This window comes from Cricetulus griseus (genome assembly GCF_003668045.3).
Source record: "Cricetulus griseus strain 17A/GY chromosome 1 unlocalized genomic scaffold, alternate assembly CriGri-PICRH-1.0 chr1_1, whole genome shotgun sequence".
Classification (NCBI taxonomy): Eukaryota; Metazoa; Chordata; class Mammalia; order Rodentia; family Cricetidae; genus Cricetulus; species Cricetulus griseus.
Genome location: NW_023276807.1, coordinates 192,335,609 through 192,357,981, shown reverse-complemented (window position 1 = coordinate 192,357,981; position 22,373 = coordinate 192,335,609). Strand labels below are relative to the sequence as shown.

Genomic DNA, 22,373 nt, shown 5'->3' with positions numbered 1-22,373 from the left:
CAGTACTTCTCGTGTACCAGAAATATTTAAACATTACTGTACCTCTCCTACACCCACTTCACATCCTTGCTCACGATCCACACAGTTGTGTCCATCGGTTGTGTCCATCCTTTCTCCTTCTTGTTTTTACTTATTCATCTGGATGTCCTCAGTGTGCCCAAAAATCATGAGTATTAATCAACATGGAAATAACTATAATTGGGCTGGAGAGATGGCTCAGAGGTTAAGAGCACCGACTGCTCTTCCAGAGGTCTCGAGTTCAATTCCCAGCAACTACATGGTGGCTCACAACCATCTATAATGAGATCTGATGCCCTCTTCCGGCCTGCAGTCATGCATGCAGACGGAACATTGTATACATAATAAATAAAATCTTAAAAAAGAGAGAGAGAAATCTTTAAAAAAAAAAGAAATAACTATAATTGTGCTATATTATGATGCTAAATAAACAAAAGTTTCTTTTTTATACAATATGCTTCCTTAGAAAGGAAAAGTAGAATAATAATACCTAGGAAATATTTTAGAAATAAAAGTGACAGGGCAAAGATTAGTATCTCTATCATTTAATAATCTATAAGACATAAAATTGTCTATTGACAAATAGACAAAAGATAGGATAGGCAGCTCACATACAAAGAACTGTGGGCTAAAATTATTTTAAATGATCGCCTTAACAGAAATTACAAAAATGAAAAAGGCTAATTCATACCCAAATAATATTATAGCTATTTCATTTCATAGACATGACAAGACTGAGTGGTGTGGATATTGTCTAACAATGCACTATTTTTGTGCCTACTGAAAGACAGAAGGCTTGTGTTTCGCATTTATAATCTCAGCACCAGAAAGACAGAAACAGGCCAATCCCTGGTCTCTGTGGCCCCCCAACCTAGCCCATTTGGTGAGTTCTAGCCGCTGAGAAACCTTGTCCAGATGGTGTCTGAAAGAAGGAAACCCAGGGTTGTTCTCTTGTCTCCACACATACAGGAACACAAGTGCCCATGAACACAGAGACATGCATGCACTCATAGTCAAAGATGAAAGAGGTTTGATTCTAATCTTTGGACTTAGTGTTCTAGCTCTTAGGGGGAAATATGTGTCTGAAGTTGTTCGTAATGACACTTGCAATGATGCCCATTCTTTCTGTGTGCATTTTATACATTTTAGAACACTTTTATATCCTTTGGCTCACCTGAGTATAATTATGTTTTAAAAAGGAAGTGAACATTAGCAATTTCCCCAGGATCATACAGATGGAGAAGACACAGTCAGAAATGGAAGTCGGTTGCCAGATTCCAGTCTAAGCATCCTTTCACATTTACTTACAGTAGAGAGCAGAACCAACAAGATGACTCCCATGCCCCATGGATCAGGGGCTTCATCTACAGCCATTACCACCAAAAACAGAAATAAATATACCTTAGTGTCCCTTGAAAAATATCAAGAGGAAAAATGTTGAACATAATTATATGTACAGTGGAATCTGATTTAAACCCATATAATTTACTAATGGATGTAGAGAAGCGTGGGGGAAGGGATGTTGAAATCAAGACACATTTCACCCTTCCATTTTGCTCCCTAAACTCATAATATTGTTATCCTATGCTCAGATTTGACACATGCGGTATCCTTTGACTTGGCTGAGAAAGATGAAAGTACGTGTCAGCCTTCCAGTGCTGGGACAAAACAACTAGAGGTGGTGGTGTCTTGTGTTAGCTTACAGTGTCAGAGATCTCAGTCGTCATTGTGGGTTGGATTGATGTGGACCTGTGGTGGGCCAAAACATCATGGCTGCAGGATCATACCAAGGAACTAAGGACCAGGTATAACCTTCAAAGGCACGCACCCACTGACCTACTTCTACCTGGCCTCTCACTCCCTGAAATTTTTTTTAGTACTTCTCAAAATAGTGCTTGCAGCTAGGACACAAGCCCCAACATGTGCCCGAAAGTCATTTCATATTCAAACTGTAGCAATGTGTAAGGCAAGGACCATTGTTTTTGTTGACCAAGGAAGCAAAACGATGGCTCCCTCTTTTCCTAGTCTTGACCACTTGACTTGCCAACATGAAGACTGAAGCTACTTACTAGTCTTGTTACTTAGTGGAGTTGATTGCAAGCAGAACTGTTTGCAAAGTGTTACAAATGAGCCCATTAAGATCGGCTAGAACTCTGCACTAAGTGACTTCATGTTTGGGTCAGTGAATTGGTGACCTTTGCTCTGGCCTATACTTCAGAATCCCTCACTACCAACAAGGCCTTACTTTGTATTTGATAGGAGATCACTGTTAGATTGAAAAGCAAGCCCATAAGAATGGATGGGCATAACCTCCTGCACATGTAAGTGTCATATGTTGACCTGATGCCTTCCAAGTTCTATAGAAGATGTGACAAATAGCAAGGAGAAATACATTTCCCAAAGGTACTCTTTTATAGATAGTACTAGAAGTTGGCAGCCTGATTGAGTTAAACAGAACTGAGAAGCCAAGTTAGGACCTTATAATATATAAACCTGTGTTTATATATTATAATAAATAGCAATTGCCACCAGTTGCCCAATCTAGAAAATTGAAGTGATTCTGAAGGAAGAAGCCACAAGAAGGAGACTAAATCAACTAATGGAAACAGATATAACTGAACCTGATGGCTAGAAGGGCTAAGGCTTCCTTCTAGCAGTTTCTGGCCTGAACTCATGGCCAGTGCAAGCTCCCTTCTCAAAGGTGTTATAACAACCCCAGGTAAACACAGGACAGATAACTAAGAGGTCATTGGTGGAGATGGCTTTCTCACCCCAACCCCTGCAGTGCTGAGGCCTCCCTGGGCTAAGCACATGCTCTCTTGCTGAGTTATGCTCCGCCCCCCCCTGCCCCATTGAAATCTTAATTTTAGATATCACACAACTTGGGAATGGGTGTTGGTGGGTCATCAGTAGCCTTTGCCTTAGTTCATTTTCATAGGCCCTGTCTACCATCCTAGTTGCTGTTTGGTGAGGTGTATGTGTTGCTAGGGTGGAGGGGTGGGGTGGGGTGGGGTGGGGTGGAGTGTGTTCAGTGAGGCTTCTAGTTGTGATCTTGAAAAGGGCCTTGGAAACCACTGTGAAAAAGGAAGTAAACTCTTAGAAGAGAAAAACTATGGTAGCTAGTGTGAGCCACAGATACAGAGTGAAGTGTCATCTCCACCCTCTTCTGCCTCTGTGGTTTGGCAATGACACTTTGCTTTTTCTCTTGAGTCTAAGCTTGCTTTATGCCAAGGCTATAAGGGCCTACAACAGTGAGCTTCATTCTGATATCCACAATAGCAAGTGGCAGCCTGGCTTCATAACTCCTAAATGCAGCATTTGTTTCTAAGTTGATTCTAATGAGAGCGTCCCACTAGAAGACAGGTGCGGTCGTTTGAATATAATTGACCCCCCATAAGCTCATAGGGAGTGGCACTTTAGGAGGTGTGGCTTTGTTGGAGGAAGTATGTCACTGTGGGGGTGGGTGGGCTTTGAGGTTTCCTATGCTTAAACTTTGCTCAGTGTCACAGTCCATTTCCTATTACCTTCTGATCAAGATGTCGCCAGCACCATGTCTGCCTGTGTGCCACCATTCTCCCCACCATGATGATAATGGACTGAACCTCTGAACTCTAATCTGCCATCATCAATTAAATGTTTTCTTTGTAAGAGTTGCTTTGGGTCAGGCGGTGGTGGCGCACGCCTTTAGTCCCAGCACTCGGGATGGCAGAGGCAGATGGATCTCTGTGGGTTCGAGTCCAGCCTGGTCTCCAGAGCGAGTGCCAGGACATCCAAAGCTACACAGAGAAACCCTGTCTCGAAAAACCAAAAAAGAAAAAAAAAAAAAAAAAAAGAGTTGCTGTGATCATGGTGTCTCTTCACAGTAACAGAAGCCCTAAGACAGTAGGGCACAGGTAGACTCGATCACTCAGAACCTCTGAGTCTTTGCTTCTAGAAAGGGAGGACTGGATTCAATCATTATTTCCTAAAAGGTTAGTTTCATGCCACTTGTGACAGCTCAAATGATATAGAAATAAAATCCAAAGTAATCCAAATTACTCATTTCCAGCTCTCTTCCCAAGGTTCTGGTTTGGACCTAACATGTCTTTAACACTTCTATTACTTGCTAATTTCCCCTTTTAATAAAGTGTAAGCATCAGCCTTGGAAGCTTCCGGCAGGGGGTAAGTATTTAACAAGAGCCTAACAGAGAGGGGTGTGTGTGCATTCATACAATAGAAGAAAACACTTCAAGTCCACCTCTGGAGACTCATGCTGGCAAACACACACACACACACACACACACACACACACACACACACACACACACACTCTACACCTCCACACCTCCATTGTCTGTCTCCATCTCCCCCAGTGCTAGGATTACAGGCACTTGCTGCCACAAACAACTTTTTGCATGGATGCTGGAAACACACACACACACACACACACACACCTCTACACCTCCACACCTCCATTGTCTGTCTCCATCTCCCCCAGTGCTAGGATTACAGGCACTTGCTGCCACAAACAACTTTTTGCATGGATGCTGGAAACCTGAATTCAGGTTTACACAATTTTGTTTGTTTTCAAGACAGGGTTTCTTTATGTAGCTCTGGCTGTCCTGGAACTCTGTGTACCAGGCTGGCCTCAAACTCACAGACATCTGCCTGCCTCCCAAGTGCTGGGATTAAAGGCGTGTGCCACCACTGCTCTGTTCTGAGCTGAGTTCTTAATCCCAACTCTAGGCCCCTTGTGAGTTGAAGAAACTGGACTCATCCTCTTAAATCTTGTTTTCCTCGCCTGTAAAGTAGGATTTCCAAAATAAAGTGTCATCCATAGATGCCAGATAGTTAGTAGTCATAACGACTTCTGTTTGGAATGTAGGTCTATGTGTAGAAGCTGTGGTAGAAATTCTATGAAACAAAGATACTCTTTCCTTTGTAGGCAATACCAAGTCCAAATGACATTATTACTTTGGTTTTTGTTTATGTTTTTGTTTTTTTAAGTAAACGATGCCCCCAGACACACTGGCAAGCTTTCTTAAAGGTAGGATAAAAATATCTGGCGTCAGCCAGGTGTAGTGGTACATATCTACAATCCCAGCACCCAGGAGGCAGAGGCAGGGAAGATCTCTGTGGATTTGAGGACAGTCTGGTCTACATAGTGAGTTCTGGGACAGTAAGAGATGTATAGTGAGACCCAGTCTTGAAAAAAAAAAAAACAAGCCAGGCAGTTGTGGCATATGCCTTTAATCCCAGCGCTTGGGAGGCAGAGGCAGGTGGACTCTGTGAGTTCGAGACCAGTCTGCTCTACAGAGTGAGTTCTAGGACAGCCAGAACTACACAGAGAAACCCTGTCTCACAAAAAGAAAGGAAGAAAGAAAGAAAGAAAGAAAGAAAGAAAGAAAGAAAGAAAGAAAGAGGGAGAGAGAGAAAGAAAGGAAAAGCAAAAAGGAAAGAGAGAAAGAAAGAAATCTGGTGTGGTTTTATAGTTCCTGGGATGAGTTTTGAAAAGGGGTGGTGTGTGAATCCGAGTAAAGTGGTACCCTGGCCATTGAGGCAGCTCCCCACTGGCCATGTATCATCTGAGACTCTCAGCCAGCATTGACCACAGACAAAGGAAGCCAGATGAGGGTGAGTGATACTTTAAATTCTTCATGCCTTATTCCAGCAGAGTACTTTAATTTATAAATAGGTTCTTTGTTAGAAGTGTAGGGGAAACTCCATAGTGTCATGGCTACATTGATAAAGAATTTAATAACTAAAATATGACAACTAGTTCTTTAGTTGTCAATGAGCAAGTACCGAGACCTGACTATGTATATTGTGCCCCCCCTCCGTGTTTAGAAAATGAAAGTCATGCTTTCTGTCCTCAAGGAACTTCTATTTGACTTTGACCAAATCATTGCTGAAACTAATATCCAGATTATGACCACCAATCTAAGATAGGAGGCTCTCAGAGAGGACCTGAAAGCCTGTGACCACCATGTATTGGGAAGTGGTCGAGTGAGGCCACTGATGCTAGATGCCAGCTACTCCAGGTGTACACGAACGAGGTTCATGTTTGCTGGAGGCACATGGGCAGAGCGCCTCATATCTGTCTCTCATGCTTGTCCCAGTGACAGGGCTAGACCAGAGCAGGCTCAGTTTCTCCTCTTTCCACTCCCTGTCTCAGATTCCATCTCTCTTCTGACTATGAAGTTAGATTTCCCATCCAGATTCCCCCTAGCTCAGGAAGCTTGCAGAAACCAGGCCTTGAACACAGGTGAGCATCCTTAGGCGCTATATTGGCTGGCACTAGCAAATTCTAAACCCTTTTAAGGCTTATTTGTTTGCTCTGTGAAATGGGAAAATTATTATTAGCATTGACTCAAGGCACTATGGACAGAAAGCACTTGGAGACAGACTTGCAAGATACTGCCCTGTACATTCCATGATGTTGTTAAACCAAGAAATTGTGTGTCCTGGGAAGTTAGTATGGAGGTGGCAGAAAAGGCTTTTAAGCCAGGTAGACTTGAATTCAAATTTCAGCTCTGCCAATTAATTACTGGGTAAGACTTCTCTGGACACATGCTTCCTCTTCTATAAAATAGTGTCCTGGCATTGCTGTGAAATAGATGAGTATGCTAGAATCAGTCAGAAAGAGACCATAGCAGCAATTCACTAAGGCTTTGCAGGATCAGCTACCTATTGAGGCAGAAGGAAGAAGGATCTGATCCAGAATGATTCTTTACTCCATCTAAACATCTTTTGCTACCTGGGAGTGCCTAAGAACTTTCCCCCCTCTCCTCCAGGAGTCCTTTACCCCAGAAATGCATACCATATTCAGCAAAACTGCCTTTGTGTCCTCTGGAAACTTATTGGCACCCATTACTTCTGACTCCAAGGCTAAGCCAACATTTTGTTTCACCAAATAATCTGTGACTTTGCTTCTGTGTTTATGTCACCTACCATTAACCTTCATTTTCCTGATTATCTTTTGTAATTGAAATGAACTGAATTTGATGTAGGGGAAGCTAGTTCTCCAAGGCTCCTTTCCTTTGTCACAGGATACCTTCTTTTTCATATTCAAACACATATGAATTTCAGTAGACTTTAGATAATGATACAGTCTTAAATTCTGGGGATTAGGGCTGGAGAAATGGCTCAGAAGTTAAGAGCACTGGCTGCTCTTCCAGAGGTCCTGTGTTTAATTCCCAGCAACCACATGGTGGCTCACAACCATCTGTAATGAGACTGGCGCCCTCTTCTGGCTTGCAAGCATATATGCAAACAGAACACTGTATACAAAATAGAAGTCTACAAAGCTTAAAAAAAAAGTTCTGGGGTTAGAAATAACACATAATCATTGTGTTCCAAGGTTGCAAATGTAGAATTGAGAGAGCTAGTGTTTGCAGTGAGCTTTTGGGAAAATCCATTGTCAGTGAGCATTAAAAAACAAAAACAAAATCATGTCATTAAAAATATGCTACAGAATGAAAAGTGGCCAAGCAAACAGTATTGTATTCTGTGTGAGCGTGCACCCCCATCCTAAGGAATAGCATTTTGAAACTATATACTTACTTGAGGGGTGTGTGGGATGACAGGAGGACCATAGAACTCTATTGTAGCTCACCACCCTCACACTTTCCTAAACAGCATATTTTCTACCTTATTTTTTCACATACCATTTCACTTACCATGTGGTAAGGTGTCACCCCAAATACGAACGTTTAAATTAATAAAAAGGTCCTTATGTAGTTGTTTGGTGGCTTTTCCAGTTTAGAATAATCAGATTTGGGTTTATTCTGTTCTCTCTTGGGAGCTGAATGTTCTAAAATGTTCTATAGTTGCTGGTTGTAAGTGTGGGAAGGTGCTGCTGAGGACCCACATGGGCCAGGCATCTGAAGGGATGAAGTGATGCTGGGGAGAGCTGGCACATGCCAGAAAGCATCACAAGTGGTTTACATGTTTCTTGCTGGAAGTTACATCCCTGAAAGGCTTCCTTGCCCAAAAAAGCTGTTCTCTGTCAAAGCTAAGAAGTGACTGGACAGCAAAGAGGTGTATCTCTTCTCTCCTGCAGTCCTGGAACTCTGGGCCACATGACCATGTAGGTTTTACCTAGCAGGCAAATGTGGTCCCTGCCTTATCTTCAATCAGACAGCAGACCTGACAGCCAGCTCAGCTCGCCTGAGATGTACGTCATCATCCCAGATACAGCTAGAACAATCTGTCCTATCCTTTAGGACATTGAGATCGAGATCTGTGCACCTCTTTTCATCTCCACTTCTATTTCATTTTCTGGGAAGCTAAGATAATGACTGCTGAGTTCCAGAAGGTGACAAGTGGATGGAGAGAGGAAACACATGAGGCTGTGTGGTTCTTTCTTGACATGAGAAAAGTTCTACTTTGTATATCTGATGGATTAAATGCCGAGAGTACCTATAGTTGCCTAAACCCAGACTGTACTGGGGTCTGGCAAGACTGCACACCAGCTCCTGTAGCACATAATTCAGCAGGGTGTTGGTGGAGCCTGTCCTGTGAAGAACTCAAGACTCATGGGCTGGCCCCCTCCCCCTTCTCAGGTTGATATCTTGAGATTTCACCACTGCCTTTGTGGCCTCCAGCACAGCCTTGAATCCTGCCAAGCCACTCCCAGTTTCCCTCTGACCAGCCAGAGTTTTACTAAACAGATGACAGAGCCACAGGAAGGAGAGGCAGGAATGTGGAATGAAAACTATGTGGCCAGACATGTCAGTGGCATGACAGTGGAAAGTGAGTGGCAAGCTGCGGGCATTGGCAGTGGGCTGGAGAGCAGGCTGGAGGGGAGAGCAGGCTGCTTCTTGGACTTTGGAATAGGCTCCTGCTCTGGTCTTATCTAGGGGCTCCCACTGAAGTGGGCCTGTGACACATACATTCCACAAAAGCTCACATGCTCCCCCAGACAGCTCTAAGAGGGCCATTACACTTCACAACTAGCAAACCAAGCCAGAGGAGGTTACATGATTGGCTCAAGGCTATAAGATGTCAGAAAGATTGACTCATATTTATCCATGAATACTTTGTAAAGAATTGGTAGATTCTTGGGTCAAAGTAATAGGAATTTTGTTACATTCGGTAGAGGCTTTTGAGTCTATCCTAAGCTCCAAGGGAGCTCACAAAATGTCTTCAAAGTAGTCTTGGATTTTGTACACACCAGCTTCCTCAACTCTGAAGCAAGGATGGAAGCTTCAATGCAGCCTTTCTCCTACCCAGCCCAGTGGGGTGTGGGGATGGGAGCCAGGATATCCCTTTAACAGAGATAAACAAGGACAGAACTTAATCCCACCCACAAGTTCCAAGAAGTCAGTAGGAAGTAGGTGAGGAACTCCAAAGCCACAAAGGCCTTCCTTAGGGCTCAGTGGCAGTGACCAAGCTACCCTTGCCATCTCTTAGGTGCCCCGCTGGTTTTATCCAGCCAGGACTGTACCAAGTTTCCCAGACCTGGGAATGGGAGTAGCATGCTGGACATACCGCTTATTTAACATTCATGTCCCAATTGCACTTCGTCTTTGTATGCCATGTTGACCTTCCTGTGATTCACAACCCAGGGGCACAGCCCTGCTGGCAGGCCTCCTATTTTGTCAGAAGGCTTGAAGTAACACAGCTCTAAGATTCTGGCCCTGTCTGCCTCAGCAAAATAAAAAGTGCTGCTCAAAGTTAGGAAGGCAGGTGTGTAGCCAGGGACCACAGAGAGACCTCAATAGTTGGCTTCCTCTTTCTCTGAAGGCCTGTAGAACCATGTCTGGGCATGACCAAGATGAGCTTCAGGCTATAGGGGCTGGCACTGGCTAAAAGGAACTTACAGGGTGTGGGTGTGTGTTTCTCCTTCTGCCTGGGGTTAAGTAATAGTAACATCCTGTGTAAGAGAACTCGAATGTGGTTTTCTGCTAAACTCCAATATTTTAGGGCTATTTATTAGATGTGTTTAATCTCGGGCCAATTTAGCCAGTAGCAGACTAATAAAATAACAAATGTGGGCTTGTTGCCAGGACAAATGTTGACTTACCCTTCTCGTGTTGACTAAAATGAATAACTTTGAAAGTAATTGAGGAGCTCCGGTCTGAAACAGTGGTTCTGTTTTATTTTACTGGCACTCCTGAGATTGTGTGCATAACCTGTGCTGCCGCCTGCTCCAGCTCTCTGAGGCCCATATTTTACTAGGTTGTTTTCCAGAGTTCTTTTTTTTTAACTCCACCCCCCACCCCCATCCCCAAGCCCATAAACCTTCACTCGGCAAAAAAAAAAAAAAAAAACGAATGTCCTTATGTCAGGCAAGTAAGACATTACACTTTTCCAGAAAAGGGCCTGAACTTCAATGAAGATGAGAATGAAGGCAGTAACTTAAGGTGGACATAGGGACACATGTAGTGTGGTGTGGAAGCTGAGGGTGGAAGACCCTTGTTTGAGGCCAAATTGGGCTGCATAGTGAAACCCTTTAGCAAGATAATAGTAATCTTAGCAATTTGTTGAGATTTCTTCCTTCAGAAAAAAACAAAAACAAAAAAACAAAAAAGCAAAAACCGTCATGCCCTAGATGTGTCCCCCTTTGTGTTTGTTATGAAATGAATTGCTTCTTCAGAGCACACTGAATGAGAATGAACCTTCCTCACTTTCTCCAGCCACCTCTTTTCCTTCATTTGCCACTGAGTTTATTCAAACATGAGAGGGCTGTGATACTTGTTTGGACTTGAAGGAAGCCAAAGACTACAGAAGTTGCCATAACAAATGAGTTCTTTTTTATCCTTATTGTTTTGTTTTTGTTTGTTCTCCTGCACTGTATGGGAAGCTATTTCGGACTGGGATTCTCTCTCTGGTCTCGATTGTCTGAGTTCAGCCAGCTGTCTTGATGTCTCCTCTTTAACCAAGCTCTCCTAAAAGCAGCTGCCTTACAGACCAACGCTAGCCATAGCTGCTGATGGGTTTTGGGGGCTCTCCTGTAGGAGAATGAATGTCTTTTCTTCAACCTTAGCATGCTCACGATGGGGGTGGGTAGGTGCTGTGTTTTTGTGAGTTTTGTTGTTGTTTTTTGGTTTTTAGTTTTTGTGGTGTGTGTGTGTGTGTGTGTGTGTGTGTGTGTGTGTGTGTGTGTGTGTGTGTGTGTGTGTGATGGATATTGAATAGGAATTCATGCATGTTAAAGGCATGCTCTACCACTGAGATATACCTCAAGCTTTTTTGGCCCCGATTCAATGGTTCAACTATGACTTCTCTTGTCATCTACTTGTTTGGTTTTGGGATGGGGTTTCTCTGTATAACTCTGGCTGTCCTGCAACTCACTCTGCCTGCCTCTGCCTCCTGAGTGCTAGGCGTAAAGGTGTGCGCCACCACCCCTGCCCTGTCATCTACCCTTGAATGTTTCCATGAGCCAAGGTGGCAATAGTCTTCAGCACTTTAGCCCATCTGTGTGGCAGCCTGACTCAGTGTGGGCATGAGCCTGAACTGATACAGTATGTTCCCTGGATATTATTTCTCCTGGCTCTCCTTGTTCCCCCATTAGCAAAAACAAAACAAACAAATCCTAGCTTTCTTTTTTTTTTTTTTTTTCTTTGTATGAAGGAAATCGGGGTGTTTTCCTCCTAGCACCTGACATGAGAGAAAGAATTGAGCCATTTCTTAAATGGGAAGTGCAGTCTCCCTATGTGCCCAGTGCAAGGCAGGCAGCCAGACTCACAGCTGGCAAAAACGAACAAGGGCGTGGCCTCCTCTGTGTGGAGATCAGCTAGTCCAAAGCTATAGGGGATCCTTCCTGATTCTGTTCTGATGCTTGACAAAGCTCAGAATCCCTGTTGAAGTCATGGATCAACATCTGTAAGGGAAAGTTAGGGCTCTTAGCTGAGTTTGAAGACCATTTGCTCATCTTGTGGGTTCAAAACCAATAATTCTGAAGCCAGTGTCACTTGCTTAATCAATGAAGCCAGGTTTCCGCTGGAATTTGGGCTTCAGTTATTTGCCTTTCATCTTCTGGTAACAGATGACACTAGCCTAATTAACTTTGTGCCAAGGGAAAGAGATCAGGATAAAGAATAATAGTGGAAATTTTGGAATTAAGAACAATCATTTCATTATTGTCTTTTTGTTCCCAACAAAGTAAGATAGGCTCAACAGCCAGCTCATGGGACCTTCCTTTCTTGCCCTCCAGCCCCACTCCTCTGTTGCTTAAAACATCCCAAGAAGGTTCCTTTTTGCCACCTGTGTGTCCTGACCATGCCTCTTGTCACCTGTGCTGCATGATGAACCCCCCCTCTCCTGCCCCCTGTCTCCCCACCACAGCTGTCACTGGCTCTTGGGACTCTGTCAGGGTCCACCTTTGGCTTTCCTTTTGCATCTGGGAGACACTCCCTGAAAAGTGACATCTGCGTATTTCAGTGAAGCTCACTTTGCACATATGAGGTAAACAAACACTCGCTCCAACAAATGTGTTAAATATTTGTTGTCATGTTAAACATGACAGTGGCACTTTCACAGTAGGGAAATCCATGGACACCACCCATATTAGTTTCCTAGCTCCTGTGACAAAGACCCATAAGGCAAGTGGCTTAAGCATCCATGTAAGATGGTGCCTCCATTATGGAGACAAAGTAGCTGATAGCAACTTTGAGCCTGCCCAGGACTGCTTCCTTGCTTCTTCTGCTTTCTGGGGTTTGCTGGTCATCCCTGGTGTTCTCTGGCTTGTGTATTCACCTCTCTGTCATTCTATGTCTGTATCTCCGCATCTCTGTCTAAATCTTTCCTGCATATAAGGACATCTGTGATTGGATTCTAACTAGTATGACCTCATCTTAACTTGATTTATTTACAAAGAGCCTAGTTCCCAATAAGGTTACATTCACAGACACTAGGTTTAGAGCTTGTGTGTATCTGGATTTAAAATGTGTCTGTATATTTTTGTGGATGGTTCACTCGCCTATAGCAATACCATAACCACATGTCCAATTTGATGTCACCAGTAATCAGACCTCAAGACATCATTTCCTCTTTCATATAAGGTGTGAAGAAGGTATGCCGTTTGATGCACTTTTACTAGACTACACATAGCCAAGTTTCTAAATCTCATCAGGAGGAAGCATCACACCTGTCTACACTGAGAGACATTCTGTAAAGCAACTGAGCAGTGCTCCAAGCATTAGCTAGACAGCTACAATATTTTGCTATAACAAAAGGAACTGTCACTGATTGGAGGAGACTATGAAGGATAAGGCAATGAAGTAGAATGTGGGATTTCAAATTGGGTCCTAGAAGAAAAAAGGGACGCTAATGGGAAATGTGGTGAAATCCCAGTGATTCCCCTAACATTTAGTTCATGGTGTTGTACCAATGCTGACTTCTTCGTTTTGATAAATGTACTCTGGTTGTGTAGAGGGTGAACATTAGAGGAAGTGCAGTAAAAGGTAGAGGAAACATGCTATACTGTTTTTGCAACTCGTCTGTGACTATAAAATTACATCAATGTCAATTTTTTGAAAAAAGAGTATATATGCATGGAGTGATAAGTTCACCTTTTCTTGATGGTAGAGATGGAGAGTGGTAATACAAGACATACCAGTTTTCGAGTCCTGCTTGCTAGTCACATGACACACATGGCATGTGTGTCATCACCTGTGAGATAGAATAAAAGAGCAGTGTACGGTCCACATTTGCCTTTGCTGTCTGAGGTATGTGACCTTGTGTGGGTGTTTATGATCCTTGGACCTCTGTGTACTGATCTGCAAAATGAGGATAATGACGTGAGGCATGTTCTGAAGATGCCATGAGCATATCATGTAAAGCTCTAAGTCCAGTGCCTGCCACAGATTACAAGGTCCCAATAAAAGACAGCTATTTCCCACAGAGTTCTCCATAAGCCATTGTGTGGTTATTCCCCTGTTTTCCCCTTGAAGAAACTATGAATAACATGCATTATATCACACAGGAAATATGAGAGCCAGACTAAGATAGATGACCAATTGATTAAGCTACAAAATACATATCATTCACCATCACTTTGTCTAAAAAACATTAATGAACACAAGAGAGGAGACAGTTAGCAATCCTTGGAAGGACAAGCTATGAAGCAGGTTGTCACTCTCCTCTAAGAGGAAATATGGGACTATTTGAAGTAAAGCTTATGGCTTGGCAGGAGGCAGAGGCAATACAGGTGTTGGCTAGTGGTGGATGAAAGCCACTGACAGGCAGGGAAGGCCTTGGCAAGAGCAAGTGTGACCTGGAAGTCTTGAAGGGCGAGTCTTGAGCATAAACTATAAATCAGTGTGAACAGTTTGGGGCGCTAAGAAGAGGGTGGTAGAGTCAAGGCAATGGTGGAGTAATAAGCGTTACACGGGTTTGATTGGCAGTGAAGATCAGGGAGCTGGAGGCCTTAGCTTCCTCCTTCACAGAAGAGTGGGACTGGAAAGAAAAGCCTGAGTTGGGAGGGAGCCGTGGGGAAAGCAACGCATGCTTTCAGCTGAAAACAAATACGGCAGGGTCAGCAGACTACTGTCTGAGGACAGTCGGATCCTGAAGGGACTCTTTTTATTGTGTGCTTCTAAAGTATATCAGTTGACCAATACCAGGTCATTTTATGAAGTTTAGTGATTAGGGGCCTGTGTGTGAATGCATTAATAAAAGCTGAAGCAACAACAACAAAATGAAACAAACAAACAAAAAAACTCAGTAATATAAAAAGGTTCAGGGAGCACAGAACTGGACCTGTCCCTCCCTGACCTTGACTTCAATGTCATAGCGTAGCTCTCCCAGATTTTATTTTCCCACTAGTCCATGTCTTCATTGAGTTACTGATGCTTGGTGGTGGGGTTTCTTTTTTCTGATGATGGCTGCTTCTGGTCCCTTCCTCACAGGGCTCTACTAATGAGCTCAGGATTTATAGGCCAATTTTTTTCTCATTGGGACCACCAGCTCCCCAATAATGACACAGAGACTTACTATTAATTATAAAAGCTTGGCCAATAGTTTAGGATTGTGTCTAACTAGCTTAAATTAACCCATTTATATTAATTTACTTTCTGCTTCATGGCTTTATTACTTTTATTATTTTGTGCTGCCCATGTTGCTTCCTCTGAGTCCTGGCATCTCTTTGAGACTCCACCCTTCTTCTTCCCAGCGTTCTTTCTCTCTGCCCAGAAAATCCTGCCTACTTATTGGCCATTTAGCTTTTTATTAAACCAATCACAGTGAAATGACTTCACACAGTGTAAAGGAATATTTCACAACACTAATTTATTTGGAAAGTAAGATGTAGTGGAATAGGGATTACTAGTGCAGAAATGAAGTCAACCATGCCCCCTGCTCATCAGGGAGGACCCTATAAGCCCAGCTCCAGGGAGAAAATGCAAGTCAAATTTGTACTGTGGCTAGGAGGACCTGTGGGAAAGTACAGTGCCTGAGGGTGTCATCCTGAGGTTTGTCACATTCTGAGGCTGAGGACCACTGAGTAGCAATGTGACTAGTCAGCAAGCAACAGCCAGATCTGGCACACTTCCTGTGAGGCCCAAGTTAAAAATAATGTGTGTTTCTAGTAGTTGAAAAATATTTTTGTCATGAAATTTATATGACATTTGAATTTTTGTGTTCAGCAATGAAAGGTTTAATGGTCCATACCCATATTGGTTATTTTATCTATTATTTATGTCTGACAAAAGAGATGAATATTTAAGACAAAGACTGGGTATTCCATAGAGTCTAAACTCCTTACTCTCTGCTGTTCTACAAAAAAAGTTATCCAGCCCAAGGCATCTAACCATGGCTGTAAGGTCAGCCTGCCTCAAATTATGGTGCCCACTCTGTTTTTTTTTTAATGCAACTGAATGATTTTAATCAAATCAATCACTTAAGATCTCAGTTTCTTCATCTTTCAAATGGGCACATGATAGGTAGTTAACTTAAAAGCATGTTGAAATAAGTAAACTAGTAAATTTTATATGTTGATCTCTGAGATAAGACCCTGTAGCTAAAAAAGCCTTTAATCCCAGTACTTGGAGGCAGATATTGGTGGGTCTATTTGAGTCCAAGGCCAGCCTGATCTACATAGTAAGTTCCAGGTCAATCAAAGCTACATAATGAGACTCCGTCTTGGAAACAAAAAAACTGTAACCAGTATTACTATGTTATCATTTATTTATTGCAAGTCAGTCACCATGAGAGTATAACTTGGTATTTAACATGAGAATGATGAAAGCCACCTTAGATAGGCAGAGGGTAGACTAGAGGTGATGCTAGCCCTGCTAAAGTTCCCCTGTCATGTCCAAATGTTTGAAAGTTGTTGTTGGTTTATTTGTTTGCTCAGGTGACCCTTTCAGCTCATGGGCAAAGGCACCCACTGACATAAATAGTTCTTCTCACCTCCTGACCAGGAGCAGGGTCATTGCCTTGCCCTGTAGTAATATGGTCTATGTGCCTGTGCTAATGGATACAATTCCAGCCATTCCTGGGGAGTAGTGGTGGCTCGGTAAAGGTGGAATCACAACGCAGCTGCAGACATGATGTACACTGTATTCATGTTGTTCTCAACCCCACTCTGGCTGCAACATGAAGTGCAGAGAAAATGAAGGGTTCTCTGTAGGTCTATTTCTGTGGAACTGTTTTGAAGAAAGAAAAGAGAAATGGTGCTGCATTCTGTTGATGTGGTAGGCAGTTTCTTACACGATACCATCTGCTTTGCTTTTACCTCTTGGGAGGAAGATTGAGGAGATTGAAAGGTCACTGCTAGAACTAGAACAAGAATATAAAAAGACATTAAGAAGAGCTCATGTTAAAAATACAGTCACACAGAGTGTTGTATTCTCTTTTGTTTGCAGTTGGCTCATGAGATACCTTAAACTGAATAAATCCTTTATGGAAAAGTATGACCTTTACGACCATCTTCATTCCCTTCCTACCCACACCTCCCCTCTTTTTTACAGCTTCCTTTTTACCCCTTCCTTTCCTCTGAATAGGAAAAATTTTGCATAAAAGTCAATGCTAATCCTGATAGAAATCCATAGCAAACTTGATAACAAGAGAACTTTCTTTACTTAATAAAGGGTCTCTCTTTCATGCTCTCATCAAATACAAAATGAATGTTTAAAAACACACTTGATTTTGTCAGGCGTTAGTGGAGCACACCTTTAATCCCAGCACTCGGGAGGCAGAGGCAGGCAGATCTTTGTGAGTTTGAGGCCAGCCTGGTCTCCAGAGTGAGTTCCTGGACAGGCTCCAAAGCTACACAGAGAAGCCCTGTCTCAAACCCCCACCAAAAAAAAAGCCACTTTGGCAGGTAGGGGAGTGGGAAATCTGGCTCAACAGTTAAGAGCACTTGCTACTCTTGCAGAGACCCAAGTTTGGTTCCCAACACCCAACAACCATCTATAACTCCAGTTCCAAGGGATCTGACACCATCTTCTGGCCTCCAAGGGCACCAGGCACACACATGATACATGTATGTATATGCAGGCAAATGTTCATACATAAAAGAAGGTTTTTTTTTTTAGAGAATACTTTATTAGTTATAAAAGGTTTTGCATAGATAGATATTTCCTTAAAATCTTTATTGTTTTATTTTATTTATTTTGAACACTTGGAGAGTTGAGCATGGTGACACATTCTTGAGATCGCACCACTTGGGAACTAATGGCAAGCAGACCAGGAATTCAAGATCAACCTCACTACATAGTTCTAGGCCAGTCTGGAATATACAAAACTTTATATCATACAATACTCAACAACAACAGCAACAAAATCATTTTAGAATCAGCAATGAGACTAGCGTACCCAATATCTTAACTTGTAGTAAACACCGTATAGACAGTACTAATTAGTATAACAAAACAATAAAGGCTAGAGGAGATTTAACAGAACTGTTGTTATTCAAACTGACTACCCCCAACCTTTAAACATTCTTTAGTGATGGGCCTTCCTGCCTGCCCTTCAGATCATGTGAAGGTGTGTGCACTGGAAACAGTACATTTTGTGCCTGGGTGTAGCATTGGCCTTGCCCAGCCTGGTCTGGCAGTGTGCTTTGTTGGACCAGGCAGGCTCTCTGCAGGTTATTCATCTTCCTGCAAACCCAAAAACATCCTTGGTATTGCATTTGCTAGTTCTCAGTAATGCTATTTACTTAGAATCTGGAAATATTTTCTCAGAGGGCTCGTTAGACAGTAGTAAGATGTAGCTGGAGACAGACTGAGTAAATGGAAAAGAAAAATCAAATTAGGCCAAGAATTGTTTTTAATCTCTTATTCTCACAGCAGCCCTCAAGGATAGCACCATAATTCATATTTCATTCATGTGGGTCAGACATAAAGCTCCCCCCCCCCACTACTTAGATCCTATAACATCTAAGTATTCAAGTTCTGAACTTGCATCTGCCTACATTGCCATATCACAGCAGGAAATCGCGGCAGGCAAGGTGGCTTCTTTCCTCTTTGCTTAGGAACATTGATCACCAAAGAGCAGCCTGATGTTGACTCCCTTGGGTGCTGTGCGCCAGGAAAACAGTTCTGACTGGGATTCCATGTAGCAGCATTGTGCTGGGCTAGTGTTGCGTTGGATATGTATCCTATAGCTGTGTAGATAATGTGGGCCATTTAAACTGGGCAATGAAGTCAGACAAACCTTAGAACAGATGACACTGAAGGCTGAGCAGAGCCAGGTCGTCCTGAAGCCTGCCAGGTCCGTCCCTGCCCTGCTTTAAAGCAAGACACCCCGGCTGCTTTGACCCTTCAACCTCCCCATTCTGATACAGCTTTAGCTATGGAAATGAGACTCCGCTCTCTGGGCTCGGAGGTGCGTGCCGGCAGGATTATCCGAGACCATTTCCTTTTCCCCTGGGACTTTCATCACGTGCTGCAATGCGCTTTATGCCACCAAAGAGAGCGGGACCGCATCCCTGGCATTTCTAGATTAAAGCAGGAGCCATTTAGAGAAATTCAGGGAGTGCTTAAGAGGGTGCGTACACTCAGTATGCTGAGTGTGCACATATGACGTAAAAGGGGGAATTAAAAAAAAAAAATCATCCTTTGGGCACAGATGACCAGGAACTGGGCAAGGAGCATCCTGAAGGACATCGTCACCTGAAAGCAGCGAGTGTTTGGACTTTCTCGTTAGCACTTCCATCCTTTGTAGTGCAGTCTCTCCTGTTAGGAGATTGTTGCATTTTAAAGCCTAGCCTTCCTAATGTTCCCACGATTGTCTGCTGTCGGCTCAGCTTAGCACGCCAGAGAGTTCCCTGGCAGCCGGATCCATTCTGTCTTAGAAAACCAACTGACTGCTTTGTGGGCTCACAGTTTACTCTTTGGCACCATGGAATTGTTTTGAACGTCTTTAAGTTCAATTTTTCTTCTACTTAAAATGTCAGCAAAGTTGGTAGTCTTGTTAAGAGGGGGGATCTGATTTCTGAGGCTGGCAAGGGTGTCGGATGATATGAAAACCTCCCAGCCGGGTTCCAGATTCACGAAGGATTTCTTCAAGCATCTGCTATGTTTAGAATACCCTACAGGAATCCCTTGAAGAATTGGAAATTGCAACTCAACCCTCCAAACTTTGAGAACAATGGCTGAAAAGGAAAGATGAACACCTGGGGGAGGTGAGAAGGTGGGGACTCCCTTAGTGATTGATTGGTTGAAGTCTGCTGCAACTGGCTGATTTGGCATTTTCCGTCACAATTTGGTGTCTTCATGTGCTGTCCAGCATCTACTACAGGTCAGATGGAGCTTAGGAAAACGAGGGTAACTGTCCTCTTTGTCTTGTAAAATGTTCTGTCCTTTCTGTCTCTTTTGCCACAGCCTGTTTTTATTTGTGTCATTTCTTGTTAGCATTCATTGGAAAGGGAGTCACCCTCTCCTCAGCCAGCCAGCTCCGGAGTAACTTGCAGATTTGTAGCTGATGTTTTCTGTGAAGGTGACTTTGAAAATATGTAGCTATAACTAGTATGGAAACCAATACCCAAGATACAAATTTCTATCATTTCCGCTTGCCATTAGTTATTTTACAAATTTTAGTATGTGCTTTTCCATTGTTATAGCTACAAAGGTGCTTTCTTATGATCCTAAAAACAAAACTTATTTAAAAAAAAAATTGGAACTGATCAGATGTCCCAGTGAGTTAATGTGTTTGCCACTAAGACTGATGACCTGAGTTTGATCCCTGGGATTCATATGGTGGAAGAAGAGAACCAACTCCAGGAAATTGTCTTCTGACCCCTCTCCCCCCACACACATGCACACAGAAATAAATGTTTAAAAAAACAGACTTTTAATTTGATGAATTAAAAGCAATCTTTGTACTTTAGAAAACTGAATGGATAAAACATAAAGAAAAATGGCTCTAGCAAGGTGATGGGAAGGATTTTTAAAACATGAAACCAGAAGCAACAAAAGACATGTCACTGCCTGGCAAGGTCATTGGCTGGGAAATCAGAGCCTGCTTCTCTCTACAGCAATGGGAAGGATTCCACTGAGTAGAAGCTTTGAATGAAACAATGACTGATGGGGGGTGGGGATGAGAGGATGGGGGGAGTGGGGTGGAGACCAACCCTTCTACCTCCCCACTGCCTCTATTTATACTCCCCCAGCCCCCTACCCCCACACCCCGTCATTCTCTTTCCTGGTTCCTCAGCCAGATCACCTGTGTAGATTCTAGGGCACTGTTCACGTCCTACAGATCACCCTGCCACCTGCAATTCATGGAGCAGGATGGACGTGACATGGCAGATATCTGCAAGACTGACTTTGACATTGTCCTCTTATTTTTTTTCCCTAACTCTACAGGAACCTAGTAATAAAAGGGTCAAACCCCTTTCGAGAGTCACGTCGCTAGCAAACCTCATCCCACCTGTGAAGACCACACCATTAAAGCGCTTCAGCCAAACCTTGCAGGTAAGTGATCATGGGCTTGGGTTGCAGAAAGCTATGCTGTACTCATGTGCAGAATCTCTGCTGGTTTCAGGTTGACCTGAATCACCACCTGCTACCGTAGAAGAGTGCAGGTGAGGGGGTGCAAGAAAGAAAAATGTGTGCAAGTTGTAACCCCAGGTCAGGCGGAGTCAGGGCCACTTCTGTTAGGTTTTCCTCACAGTTGTATTTGTTGGTTTTGCCTAGCAATATCTCTGGACTCTGGGATATCAGTGTGTGATATGAGCTGAATTGTGGCACAGCCTGGTGGTTTCAAGCAGGGTCAGCAAGGTATGGGGGGAGGGGGACCAGCCTGTCACCTCTTTGGTCATGGCTCGTGAACTAGTGATAGTTTCTACTTTCTTAAGTGTTTGGAGAGGAAATGAAAAGAATGGTATTTCTTATATGTTGAAACTACATGAAATTCTAATTTTACTGTCCATAAGGAGCTTGGTTTGGACACCAAGCTTACCTGTCTATTTACAGAAAAGGTTTGCTGACCTCTGGGTTAGAACAAAAGCCCTGAAATATCCTGGTTCTGCCTTTAATTCTCCATTGGAAGACTGCCAATCTTGGGCATGTAACTTAACATTTCTAAGTTAACATTTCTAAACATTGCTTTTATTCCTTGGAAGTAAATTTAACATAGAATCACCATTGCGGCTTACAAAGGGCCATAGTGCCTTTGTAGAATAATTGTAAAGATTTATGAGATAATAAATTCAAGAGCCTTTAGTTATTACTAGCTATGTAGTGAATATCGTCCACAGCAGTAATTCTTAGTTAATAAGTGTGTATAGTTGTTTTTAAACTTTATTATACTTTTATTTTGTACGTGCTGGTATGTGTGTGTGGTGATGGTGTGTGTGTGTGTGTGTGTGTGTGTGTGTGTGTGTGTGTGTGTGTGTGTGTATATGTGTGTGTGTGTAGGCATGTATGTGATGTATGTGTCATGATGCTTATGTAGAGGTCAGAGGACAACTTGCAAGGAGTCAGTTCTCTCCTTCCACCATGGAGACCCCAGGGATTGAACCAGATCATCAGGCTTGGCAGCAAGTGCCTTTACCCATTGAGCCATTTTGGTAGGACTATTCTTAACCTCTTATTGTAGCTTGCTTTTTAAAGTGAAGGTTGAGATCTAGCCACAGCCTTGGAGCCAATTTGTAATCATAAAAATACCCTTTTAAACTGAACCCCACAAAAGTCAGCCCATGAGGTCTCACCCAGCATAGCTGACCAAGTCTTGAGTCTGTCTTTTTTTCATTTGTCTTGCATAGTTGGACTTAGCAATGTTTTTATCTTGACCTTGAACATTTAAGAAAATTTTAGCCCAGAGAAATGCTTCCAAGTAAAGATTTCTCCTTGGTTCTTATCTTTCCTAAGGAAAGAATTTAGGTAAACACCGAGTTTAAGCAGAAGTTTTTATAGCAAAGTATTCACACCAGAGAGGTTGGAGTGATTGACCCCGAGACATACCTCCTGCTGACAATCATT

General features: G+C 42.9%; 1 protein-coding gene across 3 annotated transcripts in view; it reads left to right on the top strand.

Annotated features, from left to right (window-relative positions):
• The window catches only part of Arhgef3 (Rho guanine nucleotide exchange factor 3), a 169,693-nt gene that overhangs the window by 103,713 nt on the left and 43,607 nt on the right, over positions 1-22,373 (top strand). For all 3 annotated transcript variants that reach the window (XM_035452829.1, XM_027389614.2, XM_027389618.2), the window contains one exon: positions 20,757-20,864. In XM_035452829.1, coding sequence (XP_035308720.1) covers positions 20,757-20,864 — 108 coding nt within the window. The remainder of the gene's footprint in view (positions 1-20,756; positions 20,865-22,373) is intronic.